General features: G+C 40.5%; 2 protein-coding genes across 5 annotated transcripts in view; both read right to left on the bottom strand.

Moving 5' to 3' along the window:
• LOC101861880 (WD repeat-containing protein 92) overlaps positions 1 to 1,070 on the bottom strand; it is a 13,929-nt gene extending 12,859 nt beyond the window's left edge. For 2 of the 3 annotated variants that reach the window (XM_005095125.3, XM_035968905.1), the window contains exon 1: positions 967 to 1,070. The gene's annotated coding sequence lies outside the window, so the exon portion shown is untranslated. Of the gene's footprint in view, positions 1 to 348; positions 468 to 966 lie in introns of all 3 variants that reach the window. The other variant, XM_035968904.1, reaches the window with a different exon arrangement.
• A 3,623-nt stretch (positions 1,071 to 4,693) lies between these two features.
• The window catches only part of LOC101861198 (reticulon-1-A), a gene marked incomplete in the record, with an annotated part of 58,845 nt that continues 42,534 nt past the window's right edge, over positions 4,694 to 21,004 (bottom strand). For both annotated transcript variants that reach the window (XM_005095122.3, XM_005095124.3), the window contains 6 exon segments: positions 4,694 to 8,562; positions 9,706 to 9,764; positions 10,105 to 10,151; positions 11,219 to 11,288; positions 12,546 to 12,684; positions 14,597 to 14,804. In XM_005095122.3, coding sequence (XP_005095179.2) covers positions 8,514 to 8,562; positions 9,706 to 9,764; positions 10,105 to 10,151; positions 11,219 to 11,288; positions 12,546 to 12,684; positions 14,597 to 14,804 — 572 coding nt within the window.

The raw sequence follows: 21,004 nt of genomic DNA, 5'->3' as shown, positions 1-21,004 counted from the left end.
ATAAGTTTGTGTATGTACATGTGCAGGATGGTGGTGGGTGCGTGGTGGGTGTTACTGAAGGTTGTATGTAGGCGGGCTTGCCATGTGGTGTTCCTTCCCAGACCAGAGCCAGAGGCAGAATGGCAGAATGAAATATGGCGCCGAACTCTCGCAATAAATAGGCAAAAAATCACGAGACCGGAAGCCGGAAACCGTTCGGAGAAATAAAGATCGGCACTATTTCTCCTAACGTTCGGAGAAATAGTCACTTCGTATATCGTAATTATATACTGTCTTCATTAGGGTCTCAGTAGAAAGACGGAGATAGTCCATGAAAATCCTCCCTACACAGGAACCGAATTCACATACCTTCTAACAGACAGAACCAGGGAACAGGCAGCAGATCAAATTGATGGAAAAGGGAAGTCAAGCCCGAGCTAGAGTCTCAAGAACAATTAAGAGCAGCCCTTAGCCCTCCGTCGGAGAAACTGTGAGTAGTGTAGTAGAGAAGCAAAACAACATAACAATATGATAATTAAGTCTACAGAAACTAGTCCCACCTCTCACTCAGTTCTGACAGCTGTGTGACTGTGTGTGTACACTCCCACAAATAAAGAAAGAACCAAGAAAACATGACAGATGACAGAAGAATGTCTCATGCTGCTATACTTTACCGAATACTTAACTATCTAATCTAAACCTGTGCAACCATCTAAAATGTCAAGGATGTTAAATGGGAGTAAAATCAAAGTAAGCAACTAAATACAAGTCCACATTTTCAAAACAAATTCTCTAGAAGTTACTGGAACTGGATTCTAGAAAACTGACTGATTCTCTATTCTACCACCACACAGACATCACGTAGATCTAACTTAAAACGAACTATGCTTTTCCCCCAGTAATGTTATAACAAATAGGAAGCTGTTTGCAAATGCTCCCTTTGAACAACTGGATTAAAAGGTATCACAAAAACAGAATAAATCTTACAAAATATGTGGTGAAGAAGAAAGTTATGGGAAAACAACCAACACTCGTCTTCACACGTTCCTGAAGATTCGGTACTTCATTCCTCCGTATACAACGCCTGGTTTTAGAACGTTGGAGAGCTCCAATATTGGAGAGCATTGATTAATCAAAATAATACACAATCCAAATCGATCACTTTTAAGCATAAAAACCTTCTCTAATAATCTTTAAAACTATAATCTTAATATATATTTTTTTTTATATAATTGAGAAAACTTAAAGAAAAAAAATATTCCAAATGAAATGTAAAGATGATAAATTAGATTTTTTTCAAATCAATGAACACGTTCGAAGGGACATAACACTGCCTGTTTCTAACGAACGGTTAGGCTACATTACAATAATTAGGCTATTGTTTTTTTAATTAATTTTTAGTCAGTGCGATATGCACAGTCTCTGGTAAAAGTCTGAAGTTAACTTTTGTCGAGATCTGTAAGAGTTTTGCGAAGTTATCGTGTGTCGGGATTAGCGTGTGAATGAAGGTGTGTGAGAGAGAAAGAGAGAGAGGATTGGGGGGGGGGGGGGGATGAGAGCGAGCGTGCAAGAGGAGGAGGGGGAGGAAGAGGAGGGAGAGAGATGGGGGAGGAAAGAGAGAGGGGGGAGGGTAGAGAGAGATAGAGAACGAGAGGAGAGAGAAGGAGAAGGAGAGTGAAATAAGAGAGGGACAGAGAGCGAGAAAGGAGTGAGGGGAGGAGAGATAGATAGAGAGATAGTGAGCGAGAGGAGGGGGAGAAACAGAGAGAATAATGTTAATGTAAGAGGGTATGAGAAATTATATATATATATATATATATATATATATATATATATATATATATATATATATATATATATATATTAGAGAGAGAGAGAGAGAGATATCAGATGAGGATCCTACATCATTACTATCATGTACTTCATTAAATGCATGTATTGGGATTTCAGCCACACCTCTGATGTTCTGGTAGGCTAGCTACACCTAGCCTTCTCGGATAAGGGCGAAAAATCTCTAATGTCCCTTGTGCAAGTTGCGCACATTAAAAATCCATTGGTGGTCACAAATTTATAAGAGTAGACTTCGGCCGCCACCCGAGCAAAATTCAAAATTTCCTACCAGCTGAAAATGTTTGGTGTGTCCTGCACGCTCATATGACTGTCCCTGTGGTTTTATTTTGTTTTTTTTAGTAGAGATTTTACGGCGCTCGCAACTGTGGTTTTATGCACCCCGCATAATTTAGCAAAATTTGATCATTTTTTACATAATCTCTGATTATTTTCCTTTATCATTATAAACAGAATTGCATAATTTCACATTTTTTTGGCCTCAGTTTACCTAATTTCACTGAATTTCAGAAATTGTTTTCGCATAAAACCGCGGGGACAGATCGATATGTATGACTTTATGCCATTGCGAGCGCCGCAAACCATCCCCCCCCAAAAAAAATTTTTTTAAATAAAAATAAACAATAAATAAATAAATAAATAAATAAATAAATAAATAAATAAGTAAATAGTAAGTGTATGTCCCACTTGGACATGTGCATCGGTATTTGGGTAAAATGGCACTTGCACTAGGAGTTTTCTAAGACACTGAGAATGCCTTGTATTGTAGGCCTACATGTATGTATTGTGCTGATCTGTCAACACGATTAGGTTATTCAAGAGGCGGGACATCCGAATCGAACGTCTGTCTCAGATAGGACAAAACCAGACGGGTTGACAGCCTTGGTTCTTAAAAACTCTACAAATCGACCTGAGTTTTTTTTAAAAATCCGCCCAGTCTGGGATTCGAATCAGAACCATCCGTCTACATTCCAGTATGGTACCAGCTGAGCTAACGGAGAGCCCTGAGAATGTTTGCGAATATTTTCAGCACAATCGGGACAGTAATAGATTGTACAGCGCATGGAGTCTATTTTCAAGAAAGGAAATGCACTATGCACTATCTTAGACAATAATTACAATAGATAGAGATACATGTAGTATTAATTGTATAGCCATTCCCACTCCAGTAGATAGAGATAGTATTAATTGTATAGCCATTTCCAAGCTCAAAAACAAGCCATATGCTCTTTACAATCTTATATTCATTACCCCAGCAGACCTAAGCACATCATTCTGAAGCAATCTCAACTTCCTGGGAAGTATACACTGTAGACTATCTCAACTACATGTATCTATAATTATAAGTAATCTGCAATCAACATCATGTGCTAGAAGGGAAAACTTGTTCCACATCTGACGTCTGACTCTCGAGGGTATCCAGCATGTCTGGCCAAACTAGGGCTGTGCTACTGACTGAAGTTGTCTTTTGGCCATTCCCAATTGGGGGGGGGGGGGCTATTAACATGTTCTTATGCACAGTTGTATGGTAAATGGGCTGATTTATCAATTCATGCTCATACTGTGCCGGAAAAACATATTGGGAACTGCTGCTTTTCTTTCCTCATCCTTACTGTCGTCATTTTCCCTCTACTTCTTTATTGTATGTTTTGTCATTCTCTTGTGAACTGCTATTTCCGGGGTGTCTTGATCGTCGAAGCAGACATTAAGCTGTTGAGGCTAGAGAAGTGAGCAGAGTAAGCCCGATTACCCATTTGCACTTCTCTGTTGACATCCACACATTGGAGCTCATATGACCGTACGCAGTTGCGTTACTAAAACTAAACTCAGAGGACATTTTGTGTCCCTTACACCCGACATCAAAGTGTAGTATCGTCAGTACAAAGTATAATCCTCACGTGTATCTCACATAAAGTTTGATCCCAGAAGCCCATGTTCTGATTCCTGAATAACCGTTCATGTTCTGAACTGCTGTTATTAATAAATAATAGAGAGATTGAGATAATTAGATCATTGTACTTTAAAAAATTATATTTGAATTTTAAAATGTGGAATACTTTGATGCGCCCAGGCTCACCCAGACTCTTCCTCAAGGAGCCGTGAGGATAGTTTAAATTCGAGACCCCTTCTCTCTATCTCTATGGTAGGCCTATCAAACAAAGGAGGCAATCGAGTACATGTACATATATATATTTCACTTCACTTAACACTACTCAACAGTAACAAAGGGGATTCATTAGGTCTGGCTTCACTGTTATGAGACATGCATAATCTGGCTAGCCGGGTATCATGGGCCACACAGGAGGAGTTGATTTCCACACACATCAAATTGTTCATGTTTCCAAACCAATTCAACAAAGGACGGGTCTCCAAAACAACCACACCTACTATCTTTCGTTTGCCAAAATGGCATGTGTAAAGGAATGTAGGTGGGTGGTTGGCGGGTGCTCTTGTGTGGTTTTCTCCTTCTTTCCTGTCACACAACTATCATCTTTATTTCTCCTCCTTCTTGAGGGGGACCTTGCGCTGCCCAGAGCGAAATGCTCGCAGCTAAAGGGATTTGAAAACAACATCTCTCCATCATTTTTTAAATGTTTCTTACTCTCTTGCGACACTTCTAATCTTCGGCACTTATATGACCTTATTGTGTTGCAAGTGTCCTAAAACTCTTACTAAAAGTACAAAAAGGAACGTAGAAACCGGTGAAATTCTTGGAACACTGTAAACTTCAGTTGTATACATGATAGCAACGATCATCTGGAGTTCCTTAATTCACTTCCTCCTCTCCTTTAACTAAAAAAACAATCAGGCCTACACGACCAATACACACGAGTACAAGGAAAAAAAGAAAAGAAAGAAAAAACAACACATTGACACATTTCACGTTTATTTATACTTTGAAAAAAAAAAAGGGGGTGAGTGTTGTCTTGACATCTCCAAAAAAACAAACTCAATACATGCCAGAAATTTCGTAGTAAAAATTCGTGAACTTTGCATGGCACAAAGAATCCAAAGCCTGGACGATACACGCCCCTTCAACGAGACAGCTGGTTAATTTTTCCAAGCAACTGGTGCTTACGATAATCTCACTTGAAGCCAAATATTTTCCACATCAGCAATGGTCAAGATGCCACAACAAACAACACAGCTCAGATTTATGAGTAGAGATATCCTCTGTACCCTTTTCAACTGGGATAAAAACCTATGATGATGAGTTGGAATATACTACATCAGAAACCTACGAAGCAGAGGAAGACCCAAGTCGTAAAACACACTATCTCGAATATCCTCAGCACAATGTTAACTGTAAACTAACTGACTAACAGTTCAAAAAGTTAAATAATCATAACTTTACACATTAATAGTAAGCATGTTTTTTTTCTTTCTCATTAGTGAAGAGCACGGAGGTATAAAGAAGCATGTTATAACACAGCAATAACATATTGCTAGGAAATGAAGAAAAAATAGAACATTCTTAATTGTGGGTAGCCAATGATGAGAAAAATAGTGCTATATATTGAAACATCAAGAGGAGCATTGCAGCATATCAACCGTCTCTCCCTAACCTCTTTCACAGACCAATATATTAGAGTAAAAATCTTATCCATTTCAAGCAGGAACTTTATTATATACCATGATACGGCAAAACTAAAACACAGAAAACCCCACCAAAGAATCACAAAGACTAGCTTTACTCTTTACAATAACGGGTTCCATACATTTTTGTGTTTTTGTTTTCTCAAATCAGTACAGCCCCGATTCTTTTTTGAATCGCTTAAGAAAAAAAAAAAAAAAAAAAGAAAAGAAAAAATCCAACCAAAATCTGGATATTCTGATATCACTCTGTGCATAAAGATGGAAAAATTACAGTTGAGATTTGAAGTGGGTCTGTTCCGCGTAAACCCAACCCAGGAATCATCGGGGTCTGAGTGAGCTACATTTTCTGTCCCTCACACCCCTCATACTGTGTCATACACTAGGGCAAAAACCCATGGAAAAACGCAATGTGTTGCACAAGTATTTGTTATCCAGCCAAAAGGGACGGGTAGGAAATAAAATGAATTGAAAACGGGAAAAAAAATGGCAATTGACACTAATAAATTTCTTTGGACTTTAGTCACAATACAGGTTTATGTTCTTTTTGGTATGTCACAAAGCACCAAATTTCCCACCGTTATAAAAAAGGCGGTACTCAGTGGTGCTAATTAAAAACCCCTAAACAGATTCTAACCCCCTCCCCCAAAAGCCAGAACTCTCTAAAGACAGACAGACGGACAGATGAGGGCTGGGAGAAGGGCAATATTCTGATTCTGTAGGGGGAGTTTGCATGAGATCATCAATGTCATCCTTTCACATTATCGAAGCAGGGAGGGCAGAGAATAGACAAGAGTCGGGCGCTGAGAGAGCTGAGTCTACAGGCGGTGCACACAACAGCCACACTGGCAAACTCAGAAGGTGTCATGTGACTGTCAAAATAATAACAAAAACAAAAAAACAAAATAAAAACGCAGAAAAAACCCCCAAACAAAAGATGTTACAATGAATCAAGAATGCCAATTCTTTGATACAAAAGCCACAAGTAACAATGGCAAGTACTATCGAGCACTGTAAATAGTCATCGTTATCAAAAAACCACTCACTCTCACATTAAAAACCTTTCACCTGCAATTCAAATATGCCTGGAAATTTACCAATACATCACACAACAATTTCCAACGTACCAGCACAATTATCACAAACAAATGAATACTACTTATAAGAATCTTTACATGCGCCCTTTGTATAGCAAATCCATGTTATTCACACTTGACTGAACTGTACGTTTTTTTCCTGTAGCTAGAGTCCGCTTTTTGACGTACACAAATATATGTGTATATATATATAATATATATATATAAAACTCAAAACATCACAATGAAAACGATGTACGGATGGCTAATGTCAGCCTTGCTTGAAAAAGGAACAAGAACTTGACCGTTGACACGTCAGATCCTAACAAATCAGGTGCCTGGTCAGTCAGGAAGAACAAGACAGCATTAAAATAATTCCCGATTCCCAGGAAGGGAAAAAAACAAACACTTTTCTCGTCTCCATATATTGCTCTAAGAGGAGAGACCTTGAACTTCACAACAGCACAAATTTGGCACATGTCGAGAACTTCCGCCCCGACACGCCTACACACAGAGAGAGATAGAAAGAAAGAAAGAAAGAAAGACAGAAAAGAAAAGAACCCTGGCAACAACAACAATAAGGACGTATTGGGAGTCGACACTCACAACGTACGTACCGAGAGAAGCACGAGCCTGCAGCCACCTCCCCCCCGGGAGGGAGAGAGAGAGAGAGACACAGACGACAGACAAACAGACTACGGACAACATCGAGTATAATAAACAACTACAGTGGAATAGTTCCCCAACACACACCACACAAGAGCACACGTAGTATGCCCAGTGAGTGAGAAAAACTATGCACCATTCAGAAAGACAAAAATACACGCACGGTAAAGAAGAATGATTTCGCATCATTTTGATTTGTTGGGAGTCCACCATGTCATTAGGGTACACATTAAAGGCAGCAAGAGTGGGATGGAGGTAAAAAAAAATCCAAGCCATAACACATTAAAAGAAAAACAAAAAATGGTTCAAACAACAATATCATGAGTTGCATTGGCGATAGATAAATAAACCCACCCTTCGACTGATTATATTCCAGCTTCATTAACGATCTTTTTTCTTCGTACTTCCCTACAGTCCACAAGAGAATTTCTTTCCAGAAAATTCCCCAACGCATGAGAAAATATCTACTATCTAGTCAAACCTATGGGTTAGCGGTACGTCGAACTTGACAAAAGAAGCCATCACAACATCGACATTAAACATGGTAGGTACATGGTCAATATTTAAACTCTAAACTTATGCAGCAGCAGCACTTACATCATCATGCACACCGAGAAGAAGAAGAAGAGTAACAGTAATAGAATCAGCAAGCACAGTCAGGGTCATCAAACTGGCGGAGAAGAAGAGCTCTAACGTATTTCACACGTGTGTCACGATGCTGTGGAATCAGGCGCTCGTCAAGTTTTGGGAATATAATACAGAGTAACTGGTACAATCTCAAAACTGGTTCTTTTGTCATGCTTTTCATAGAGAAACAAAATCTATCATGAAAAGAAGTTGAGATATTTGCGACTGAAGGAGGCGGAGGCTCCCTGAAGCCAGAGGTAAACTAGTGAGAAAATGGCGGGCAAAATTTGATAATTTCCAAAGCTTGAGTGTCTTTAGAAACTGCAAATTTTTACAGTCTTTGTGTCTTTGATCTATGTTTTTAGTAAAATCCAAACAGAAATGTGTTTTCAAATGCACATTACAGCCCATTAAAACTTTCCAATGGGCGGAAAAAAAATGTGGGGTTTCTTCCACTCGATATTTTGACGAGCGCCTGGTTACACCGCGATGGCCAACGGACGACATGAAAGCCCCGGGACACGTGCTTCTGTTCTACTCTTTGGACGACGCTACTCCTGGCTGTCAGCAGTGGAGCCTCCTGGTGGTGGCGGAGACCCTGGTGGAGGTGGAGGTGGAGGTGGAGGTGGTGGGAAGTCCTGCTGTGTATGGTGGTAGTCTCTAGATGGAGATCATTCTCATGGTGTTATGTACTAACTATATATAGCAATGGCTGCTCCGGCTTTACTGTGCCTTGTCCTTCTTTTTCAAGAAAGGAAGCTTACTCTGAACACTGTGTTGGGGGAAAAGGGGGAAAAAAAAGAAACAAACAACTATTAGATCATGGCATCATAGTTTTGATTTATTGAGAGTTTTACAGCACTTGCAACACAAATAGAAGGTCATAGTTTTAGTAGAGGTTTTACGGCGCTCGCAACTGCATAAGGTCATATGAGCGCTAGAAGATTAAAGGTGTTACAAGAGAGTAACAAACATTTTAAAAAATGAAGGGGAGATAAGGACGATAGATATTTGATAGGAAAGAAGGAGCAAACCACGCCAGAGCACCCGCCAACCACTCACATAGTATGAGTTTTACAGCACTTGCAACACAAATAGGTCATTTAAGTGCTGAAGAATAGAGGTGTTACAAGAGAGAGTAACATACATGACAAGGGTGAGAGACAAGGACGATAGATGTTTTATAGGAAAGAAGGAGCAAATCACATCAGAGCACACGCCAACCACCCACATGGCAAGTATGACTGACACTCTACTGGCACTCAAAATATACTGAGGGGACCAATCCCGCATTTGAGAAAATACGAACATCGGTGATAAACATAAAGAGTATTTTTTAAAAAGTAAGTGTTTAACGGCACTTGCAACACAATAAAGTCATACAAGTGCCGAAGATTAGAGGTGTTAAAAGAGAGTAACAAACACAAAAAAGAAGGAGGGGAGATGTCAGACAAACACAGAAACACTCATATCATGTACCCAGAGATGTCAGACAAACACAGCAACACTCATATCATGTACCCAGAGATGTCAGACAAACACAGAAACACTCATATCATGTACCCAGAGATGTCAGACAAACACAGAAACACTCATATCATGTACCCAGAGATGTCAGACAAACACAGAAACACTCATATCATGTACCCAGAGATGTCAGACAAACACAGAAACACCCATATCATGTACCCAGAGATGTCAGACAAACACAGAAACACCCATATCATGTACCCAGAGATGTCAGACAAACACAGAAACACCCATATCATGTACCCAGAGATGTCAGACAAACACAGAAACACTCATATCATGTACCCAGAGATGTCAGACAAACACAGAAACACTCATATCATGTACCCAGAGATGTCAGACAAACACAGAAACACTCATGTCATGACAGAGAGCCAGGACTTACATGGTCAACACGTTGTTGATTTGTGCTTTAGCTTGCCCCACATACTGGTCGATCTGAACCTGAACAAAAAACAAATTTGTATTTATACATTTATATCATATATAAATTTATATGTGCAAAAAAGAAAACAAAACACCTCAATTCGGCATTAAGACAGCGTCTGTATTTGAATAAACAAAGAAATCTTTTCGAGCATTAATTAAACAATTCAGAAAGAAAATAAAGTAATCAAAATCATTTTCTAGTTTAATGCCCTAACGTGATCTGTCAAACAATGTTTACTATATATCGTACTAGGCCTATAATCAAAATCTGTTTCTGCTATTATAGCCTAATGTGATTCATCTAAGTTGTCGAAGCAAAGAGATACAATCTTATCCAAATCGTTTGAGCACGTACCTGGTATGTCTCGTACACTTTTGGCAGGGTAAACAGGAGGATCACAGCTGGAACACAGGAAAGCAAAACCAAACAATCAGCAACAACAAGGAAAAGGAGTTTAGTTTGAGTAGTACTTCTGTACCAAGATAAAGACCAAACTAAATATTTGCGCAATTCCCGCAGAAAATCCAGCAGCAATGCATTACAGGAATGCTACTAATAAATATACATTTTTAAAAAGATAAAACTTCCATTTCTATTAACTTCTAAAGAGCCTCCTCAAAGATATGAAAGGTGGAAAATTAAAATAAATATGTCAATGTCACAAGAACAATGGTACCTTCCGCTAAATGACACAAAATAGCCATCATTTAACCCTATCCGTACATCGTGTTTTACTATCGTATCCACACGACGTGGGGAACTCTGTGCCACCACTTTCCAAAGAGGAAATTTACTCGTTAATCCGATCCGTACGCTTTGCATAGAAGTCTGTCAAAATGATTTTTTGAAAAATACTGGTAGTTTCAAAGAGATCTTCATACTAGAAGTATTCTAAAATGTGAAGAATACAATCCCGGGGGTACAAAATGACCCCAGGGCTACGGATAGGGCAAAGCTGAAAAAATTGTAGGTGTACAACAGCTCCCATAGACACAATTTAGGAAATTTATGAGACAGGCTTTTGAACCTGCCTGTCAGGGCCAACCTAGACTAGGCTGACAAGAGATACAGCATCCCGGCAAACAGATTTTTGAGATACTCAATATAATTCTCCCAACACAAGAATTCGAACTCGGGTCTCCTGCGTGCGACAGTGAAGTGCCTAACCTCTACTTCACAGACGTAGTAATTTACGCTGAGAACACAGTTAAAATTCTTCTCTTTTTTTTGGTCCCTTGCCCATATCTATGTAATTAATGCCATCTGATGAGTAGAAAAATGTGCGTATGATAGTGTCCAATAGTGTATTATGTATATAATTGTTATAACATAATATAACTGTTACATATAGACGTTCAAGATAATTATAGATGTTTGTGAAGGATCAGAGAGCAATGATGATTTTAGAAATCACATTTAAAAATCTTAATCGTAAGGCTTGACAAATAAAGCAAACTTGCGTACGTACCCAAGATAACAAGAGTGATGCCGTTGAGCAATGATCCGATGTAGGTGGAGAGCCACAACATCAGGCCAAACTGGAACAGGAAAGAGAACATGTCAAATAAACACTTTTCTATTCGTAAGTCAGTACAGCTGGTGTGAAACAGGGAAGAAAATGGGTAAAATATACCAGACACTTTTCCATTCATAAGTCTTAGTTTTAGTAGAGGTTTTTAGTTTTAGTAGAGGTTTTACGGCGCTCGCAACTGTATTAGGTCATATGAGCGCCAGAAGATTAGAGGTCTTACAAGAGAGCAACAAACATAAAAAAAGAAGAAGGGGGAGATAAGGACAATAGACGTTTGATAGGAAAGAAGAAGCAAACCACACCAGACCACCCGCCAACCACCCACATTTATAAGTCTACAGCTGGTGTGAAACAGGAAAGAGAACATGTCAAATATACCAGACACTTTTCTATTCATAAGTCAGTACAGCTGGTGTGAAACAGGAAAGAGAACATGTCAAATATACCAGACACTTTTCTATTCGTAAGTCAGTACAGCTGGTGTGAAACAGGAAAGAGAACATGTCAAATATACCAGACACTTTTCTATTCGTAAGTCAGTACAGCTGATGTGAAACAGGAAAGAGAACATGTCAAATAAACATTTTTCTATTCTACCATCAGTCCAGCTGGTGGTTAGCTACTGCTTTGGTGTGGTTTGCTCTTCCTTTCCTATTCGACATAAATCACTCCTAACTCTATTCCTTCTTTCTTTGTCTGTGACTCTCTTGTAACACATCTAATCTTCGGCACTTAAATGGCCTCTTTGTGCTACAAGTCTACAAGTGTCACAAAACTCTTACTAAAACTAAAACTATTACAAAAAACCCAAACTTGCCAGTCGTTGCGGAAAGTCAAATAAGACTGGTAAAGATTTAAAGTAAAACAGTCACAAAATTAGGATGAACAAATTTCTTCCTGAAAAACATCCCCCCCCCCAAACAGTTTATGAGAGAGTGTCAGTGGTCTCAATCTCCTTCAATACTGCACATAATAACAAGCCACATACAGTCAGTTTCCCCATTCAAACTGCCTACATTTATGTCACAGATTGTGTCTTTGCTAAGCCGTCTTCATTCAACATGTGTATTACATATACAACTGGGTGGTCAGAAAACTCAGAAAATTTGTTCTGAAAAACTGATCTCAAATCACATCTGGTATGTGAATCTTCGTTGAAGCAGTGCCATCTTCATCGGCGAGGACAACTCTGCTCTTATCTTATTGACCGGTAACCTCAAAGCTCTCTGGACCTCAAAAACAGGGACGCACAAAAAGTTTGTACCTTGATGGAATCGACGATATCTTCGATGAAGAACAAGCGGCGGAGCTCGTTGACCGTCTTGTTGATGTTGTTCAGCAGGGTCTGGATGACCGTCTTCAGTTTCTCTTCCTTCAGGTCAATGTCCATTTCCAGCAGTACTCTGGGGATCACAACAGGAGAAAAAAAGGTCATTGTAGATCAGGTCAATGTCCATTTCCAGCAGTACTCTGGGGATCACAACAGGAGAAAAAAGGAAATTCCACAATTAAGGATGTCCCTTACGCTGCACAAGCATTTACCTGAAGGGAACTCCCTTCACACTGTATTTATAAGCAGTTATTTAAAAGGGATGTCCCTTAACACTGTGAGTCGTTATTTAAAAGGGATGTCCCTTAACACTGTGAGTCGTTATTTAAAAGGGACGTCCCTTAACACTGTGAGTCGTTATTTAAAAGGGCAGTCCTAGATGCTACACAAACACTTAAGAGGGGTGTCTCTTGCACGACTTTAACTAAATAAACACTTACTTGAAGGGAAGTCCCTTTTACTGTAAAGACTTATTTAAAAGAGACGTCCTTTACACTACACAAACACTTATTAGAATGTACATCCCTGACACTATAATACAGTCTCTGACACTATGAGCACTTACATAAACGGATGTCTCTGACACTATGAGCACTTACATAAACTGATGTCTCTGACACTATGAGCACTTACATAAACGGATGTCTCTGACACTATGAGCACTTACATAAACGGATGTCTCTGACACTATGAGCACTTACATAAACGGATGTCTCTGACACTATGAGCACTTACATAAACGGATGTCTCTGACACTATGAGCACTTACATAAACGGATGTCCCTGACACTATGAGCACTTACATAAACGGATGTCTCTGACACTATGAGCACTTACATAAACGGATGTCTCTGACACTATGAGCACTTACATAAACGGATGTCTCTGACACCATGAGCACTCACTTGAAGAGACATCCCTTTCCCTTCAAGCTTTTACTTGAAAAAGTTTACCTACCACTACCAGCGCTGACTTGAGAACGATGAACTTACTTGAAGGGGTGTCCCGAACACAACAAGCATTTACTTGAAGGGGTGTCCGTAACGCTACCAGCACTGACTTGAGACAGATACATCATGTGCTACTTGAAGGGGTGTCCGTAACGCTACCAGTACTGACTTGAGACAGATACATCATGTGCTACTTGAAGGGGTGTCCGTAACGCTACCAGCACTGACTTGAGACAGATACATCATGTGCTACTTGAAGGGGTGTCCGTAACGCTACCAGCACTGACTTGAGACAGATACAACATGTGCTACTTGAAGGGGGGTGCCCCTAACTCTACAAGCATTTACTTGCGGGATGCACTTACTTGAAAGGTTGCCTCTAACACTATGAGCACTGACGTGCGAAGGAAGCACTATCTTGAAGGGCTGTCCCTTTCCCAACAAGCTTTTACTAGAAGTGGTTTCCCTAACACTACCAGAGTTGAAATGAGAGGGATACATTCACTTGAAATTGTTTCCCTAACACTACCACAGTTGAAATGAGAGGGATACATTTACTTGAAATTGTTTCCCTAACACTACCAGAGTTGAAATGAGAGGGATACATTCACTTGAAATTGTTTCCCTAACACTACCAGAGTTGAAATGAGAGGGATACATTCACTTGAAATTGTTTCCCTAACACTACCACAGTTGAAATGAGAGGGATACATTCACTTGAAATTGTTTCCCTAACACTACCACAGTTGAAATGAGAGGGATACATTCACTTGAAATTGTTTCCCTAACACTACCAGAGTTGAAATGAGAGGGATACATTCACTTGAAATTGTTTCCCTAACACTACCACAGTTGAAATGAGAGGGATACATTCACTTGAAATTGTTTCCCTAACACTACCACAGTTGAAATGAGAGGGATACATTTACTTGAAATTGTTTCCCTAACACTACCACAGTTGAAATGAGAGGGATACATTTACTTGAAATTGTTTCCCGAACACTACGAGTACGGACTTGAGACAAATGTACTTACTTGAAGGGGTGCCCGTCGTTGGACTTCTGCACGGCTCCCATGATCTTCTTGTAGACGACAAAGCTGAAGGAGACGGTGAGCAGGGCCAGGGACAGGTAGGCCAGTACGCTGACCAGGGAGAAGATGGCCAGACAGAGCAGCACCGTGAGCATCGCGCCGAACACCACGCCCGTCTTCTTGACATCTCGCCAGTAGATCAGGTCAACCACTGCAACAGAACAGAGGAGGAACAGTCAGCAAAAATGACCACTTCTTTATTTTTTTTAGTAAGAGTTTAACGGCACTTGCAACACAATACGGTCATATAAGTGCCAAAAATTATAGGTGTTACAACAGCTGAACAAACACAAAATAGAAGGAGGGGAGATAAGAACGATAGATGTTTGATAGGAAAGAAGGAGGGGAGATAAGAACGATAGATGTTTGATAGGAAAGAAGGAGGGGAGATAAGAACGATAGATGTTTGATAGGAAAGGAGGGGAGATAAGAACGATAGATGTTTGATAGGAAAGAAGGAGGGGAAATAAGAACGATAGATGTTTGATAGGAAAAAAGGAGGGGAGATAAGAACGATAGATGTTTGATAGGAAAAAAGGAGGGGAGATAAGAACGATAGATGTTTGATAGGAAAAAAGGAGCAAACCACGGCGATCGGTGTGTGCCACAATGGTCGCTTTGTGCCCTCAAAATGGCACAGAACTGAACATGCCAACAGGCACCCTGTATTATTACGCGTTTCATAGCAGTTTAATTTTTCCAGTGCTGCCCTAAAACATGGAGAAAGACAGGCCCAGAGCAACCGACAAAACAACATACAGCTTTGTTCTGGTCACCAGGTGTACAGCAAAGGAAGAGACTACAGTACCTGCAAAGGTCAGTCAGTGGAGGGAACAGGCAGGACTACAGAGAGTTACGACAAAAAAGGAGATGGAAATACCAGTGTGGAATTTGGAGGAATTACTTTGTTATACAGGCAATTTGAGGAACTGAAAACAGTTTGGTTTTCGTAAGTGTTTTTACAGCACTTCAATACAATAAAGTCATATAAGAGCAGAAAATTAAGAAGAGTTACTATTAAAGAATAACATACATAGAAAAGAAAGAACAGAGATAATGTCGATGATAGATGTTTCATAAGAAAGAAGGAGCAAGCCAGAGAGTAAGGGCAAATGGAGATAAAAAGAGATGAATCAGATTGAAGTTTGGGGATTAAAAAAAATAATGTGGATGATCTGAGTTGTTGAAAAACAGAAGAGACTCAGTTTTGCTTTCGAAGATAAAATAAATACCAAGAATCTAAACCTACAGCTGCACTTTTTCACCTACATGTTCCTACATTTCCACAGGCTTACACTCAAATAGAAGAAATCCTAAGGGCTAGGGTATCTTATTTCACATTATCTTGTAACTTCTGTACATTTGCAACACTATATTTACCTATGACACTAACAGAATAGATTAAACAAACCATAAAATACGAGTTACTTCTCGCAATCCACAAAAGGAGATAGTGGCCAAAAATGGACACTAAGGTCAAATTTGAAGATTTTCTTTTGATGCCGTAATCTTAAAGTACAAAATGCCTTTTATTATTTCATACTTATAAATGGTAAAACCTTCACCTATAAGCGTGACATATCTATTTCCATAAGGATAAAATCCGAGAAGTAACTCATTTTGTCAGCACGCGTCACTATGACAAAAGATGCTACAATTCTGTCAGACTGCAACAAATACAATATACTTTGTAATGATCTAATTTCTCTGTACAACTGATAAATGAGGGGACCCATCACATTAAATAACATCCGATATAAAAGGTAAATAATTATAGAAAGGTGAGGGTTCCGTATATGCACTGAAGTATTCTATTTCCAATACTTTCATATTCCAAGCATGTCAGTCAGTATATTCGTGCGAAAACTCAGGAGCACAACAGGGTAAGACATAACATACAGCGGTGCACAGCCAATCTTCAGCAATTCTCCTCCGTAACGAGCAATTCACAACCCAACAGACAGGAAAAATTGTTTTAGCGAGTGCCGGAGATTAGAGGTGTTACAAGAGAGTAGGCCTACCTAGTAACAAACACAAAAAAAGAAGGAGGGGAGAGAAAGACGATAGATGTTTGATAGTAAAGAAGAAGCAAACCACACCAGAGCATCCATACCCGCCAACCACCCACAGACAGGGAAAAAAATCCCTTCCAGAACAGCAAGATTTGCGGTGCAATGCCAACCCCTCTTTCCACCACAAAACGAAAAAAACATTACCGAAATAATAATGCCACTAATAATGATAATAAAAAAGACATACACTTTGTGGAGTTCCAGATAGTTCAAGAAAAGCACATCGACACAATACCAATCATAGAGTGTAGGGAGGAAGAAAGAGAGATAGACAGACAGAAAGAACAGAGGGAAAGAAAAGAAGTGGTGCCTGCCCTTACCTCCACCCACCTGCACTGTCTTCCAGTGTGGAAATAGATCAAGATAGACAGAAACAAAGTAGGGAAAGAAAAGAAGTGGGGCCTGCCCTTGCCTCCATCCACCTGCACCGTCTCCTTTAGTTTTAGTTTTAGTAGAGGTTTTACGGCGCTCGCAACTGCATAGGGTCACATGAGCACAAGAAGATTAGAAGTGTTACAAGAGAGTAACAAATATAAAAAAGAAGAACATAGGAAACAAAAAGCAAACCACACCAGAGCACCCGCCAACCACCTACGCACTGTCTTCCTGTGTGGAAATAGATCAAGATAGACAAAAACAAAGTAGGGAGAGAAAAGAAGAAAAAAAAATAACTGGTGACCTCGTATCACCTGATTGGATCAGAAATACAGTAAAGAAGTGGAGGAGCAGAGCACACCAAAGAGATTCACAGACCCCTACAGGACGATTTATATTATAACAGTCTAATTTTAGTTTTAGTAAGTAAACGTTTTATGGCACTTGCAACACAATAAGGTCATATGAGTGTGGAACAATTAGTTGTTACTGGAGAGTCACATACAAAGAAAAGAAGAATTAGTTGTTACTGGAGAGTCACATACAAAGAAAAGAAGGAGAAGAGATAAAGAAGATTAATGTTTGATACGAAAGAAGGAGCACACCACACCCGAGCACATGCCAACCACCCACACAGATACAATTATGAAAGAGGTTTTTCCTTTAATAACACAAGATGGGTGTGTGTGTGTGTGTGTGTGTGTGTGTGTGTGTGTGTGTGCGCGTGTGTGTGCGTGTGCGCGCGCACGCACTCGTGTGTATGCGTGTGTGTATGTGTGTGCGTGCGAGTGTCCTCACAATAAAACAGACACTGGGGTCATCGCCTTCCATCATTGAACTTTATTCACTTTTAACTCCCACCCACCTTCAAGACTTCCCGATTTCATTAGCATAACTCCATCTCAGCACTTACATCTAGATCAATATCTATATATCAGTGAAAGATGAAACTGACTTAAGCATTTTGTTTCCCCTCTTTGTAATCCGCACAAAGCAACATCTGTTACAAAACTTAAGTTTCCTCTATGCCGGATGCGGGGGAATGTGTGTGCGTGTGTGTGAGTGTGTGTGCGTGTGTGTATGTGCGTGTGCGCGTGAGTGTGAGTGTGTGTGTGTGCGTGAGTGTGTGCGTGTGGGGGGGGGGATGAGACGGACAGATGAACGTTAAACCCCAATGGGAAAATTATGCTGCACTAACTACTTCAGACATTCACAACTCCACACTATTGAACGACCCCGGTAACATAGCGCGACCTCAATGCTTTCTTGTCCCCTTCTCCATTTTTTTTTACATTGAAAATGTGACTTCTTAAGCTCACTCTTTGTTAGGAACTGTTTTTTTAGTTTCAGTAGATGTTTTACGGCGCTCGCAACTGCATAAGGCAAGGTCATATGAGCGCCAGAAGATAAGAGGTGTTACAAGAGAGTAACAAACATAAAAAAGAAGGGGGGGGGGGTACGGACGATAGATGTTTGATAGGAAAGAAGAAGCAAACCACACCAGAGCACCCGCCAACCACCCACAGACAGGGATGGCCCGTTCAGATAACTATCAGTGGGTTGTTGACCTCGGAGGCCCGAGAAGCACATAAACATGACGGTTCAGCTATTTTGATATTTTGATGAATTACAGCAAGGAGGCAGGCCACCTTTTGCTGGAAACAAGACTATATTATGGTCGTTATATAAGGACAAGCGGACTGACCCAGATTTTGAGGGTTTCCAGAAATCCTGACCTACATCACAATAGTGAGCATTGCCCTACCTATAGGAGAAGTTTGTGGTTTCATTGGCATGGGGTGTATATTTGTTTGGTTATTTATAGAGAAAACTCTCCTTGTCTTTTAAAGAAACTGAACAAGGGGCAAAAACTAATCCTTCAATTTTCTCAAAACGGCATTTTCGGGATGGCCCCCTTGTGCTACCCTGCACGACGTAAAAGGTGCCTGCAGGTGGTTTAGTTTTAGTAAGAGTTTTACGGCTCTTGCAACACAATAAGGTCATATAAGTGTCGAAGATTAGAGGTTACAAGAGAGTAACAAACACACACAGAAAAGGAGAGATCAGGACGATAGAAATTTGATACCCACAATGCCAATCACCCACAATCTCTTGCTCTAATGTGGCCTATTTGTATAGCAAGTGCCGTAAAACTCCTACTAAAACAACATCACACCGACTTGCTACACCAATCGGTAAACACCATCTCCTTGTGACAGCCGCGCTCAAGTAGAACAAAAACAAAACAAAACCACCTGGCTGTCACCACACACACACACACACACACACACACACACACACACACACACACACACACACACACACACACACACACACACAATAGCCACAAAGACCGTCCATCCGTCCGTTTGTGTGTGTGTGTGTGTGTGTGTGTGTGTGTGTGTGTGTGTGTGTGTGTGTGTGTGCCGGCCGCCGCATTGACCCTGACCTTGGCCCTGACCCGAGCTACAGGACTTCGGCCAGTTACCTCGACCTAACCACCACCACCCATTTCTCTCTGTCTGTGTCTCTCTCTCCCGATCTCTCTCAACAAAGCACCCCCTTCTCCCTCTCATCATTTTGTGTGTTTATTTTTCTCCCCTCCCCCCTTCTCTTTCTCTCTCGACAAAAGACCCCTACACCCCTTCCCACCTCTATCTCTCCCTCATCCATCCCACTGCAGGTGACTAGAAAGTACAAACAGACACAAACAATTATCAGTCTCCATCCGCCCCTTTTTGCCTGAACTATGCTCTGACTACAAAAGGGGCGTGTATATACGTGTCCAAATAAATAACCCCCCCCCCCCTTCCTCCCCACTCCTCCTCCCCACTCCCTGTAACGGCAGGTGACCAGAGAGCACATAGCTTGACGCTCCGTCAGATTTCTCGCCGATTCGCTTTTGTAAGAGTTTTACGGCACTTGCAACACAATACGGTCATGTAAGTGCCGAATATTTATATAGGTGTTACAAGGCAGTCACAAACACACACAACAAATAAGGAAAAGAGAAAAAGACGATTGGTGTTTGAGAGGAAAGAAGGAGCAAACCACACAGGAGCACCCGCTAACCAACCACGATGCCGCCTTGCCTACACCACGGAGGAGCTAATGCTCATTACAATAAATAATTCTAGATATCTATTATCGACCAATACAAACGTTTTCTATTGGGCCTTTCCCTCGCCTACACAAAGGTGTCCCACAGTCACCCAAAAACTGTGTGTTTTATTCGTAGGTTACAGGGTTAGGGGTAGGGCTGGGGTAGGGTTATGTCTGGCGTTAGGTTTTTGGTTTCAGTGTGAACAAGAAATGTAATAATATCGTTAGTAATGTCTGAGCCTCTATGCTGATCAATGTCGGAGACTGCTCAATTAGCATAAATAATATGATATCAGATAATCAGATACTAATTTCTTTTGTTCAACTACTTTTTAGTAGGAATTTCATGGCACTTGCAACACATATGGGTCATCTAAATGTCGAAGACTAGAGGTGTTCCAAGAGTAACCAACATACACAGAAAAGAAGGAGAGATGAGGACAACAGATGCTCGAAAGAAAAGAAGGAACAAACCACACCAGAGCAGCCACCAACCACCCACCGTATCGATTTTAGCAGTACCTATTTTGTTGGCTCCGCCGTGGTAATCAAAGTCAAAGCAACAGCCTCCACCTTCCCGCCCCAACCACCCCCTGCCCCCTCCCTGCAACCTTCCAAACAAACAGCCCACCACTCATACAATACAAGAAAGGCTGAGGAAGACAACTCTTCTCTCCTTTCCTAACAAAAATGCCACTCATACAATACAAGCAAAGCAGAAGTAGACCCCCATTTTCCCCTTTCCAAACTAAAAGCCTACCACTCACTCGTACAATACAAGAAAAACAGAAGTAGAACTACC

The sequence above is a fragment of the Aplysia californica genome, unplaced genomic scaffold, assembly GCF_000002075.1.
Source record: "Aplysia californica isolate F4 #8 unplaced genomic scaffold, AplCal3.0 scaffold00096, whole genome shotgun sequence".
Classification (NCBI taxonomy): Eukaryota; Metazoa; Mollusca; class Gastropoda; order Aplysiida; family Aplysiidae; genus Aplysia; species Aplysia californica.
This window is presented reverse-complemented; position numbering and strand designations above follow the sequence as displayed.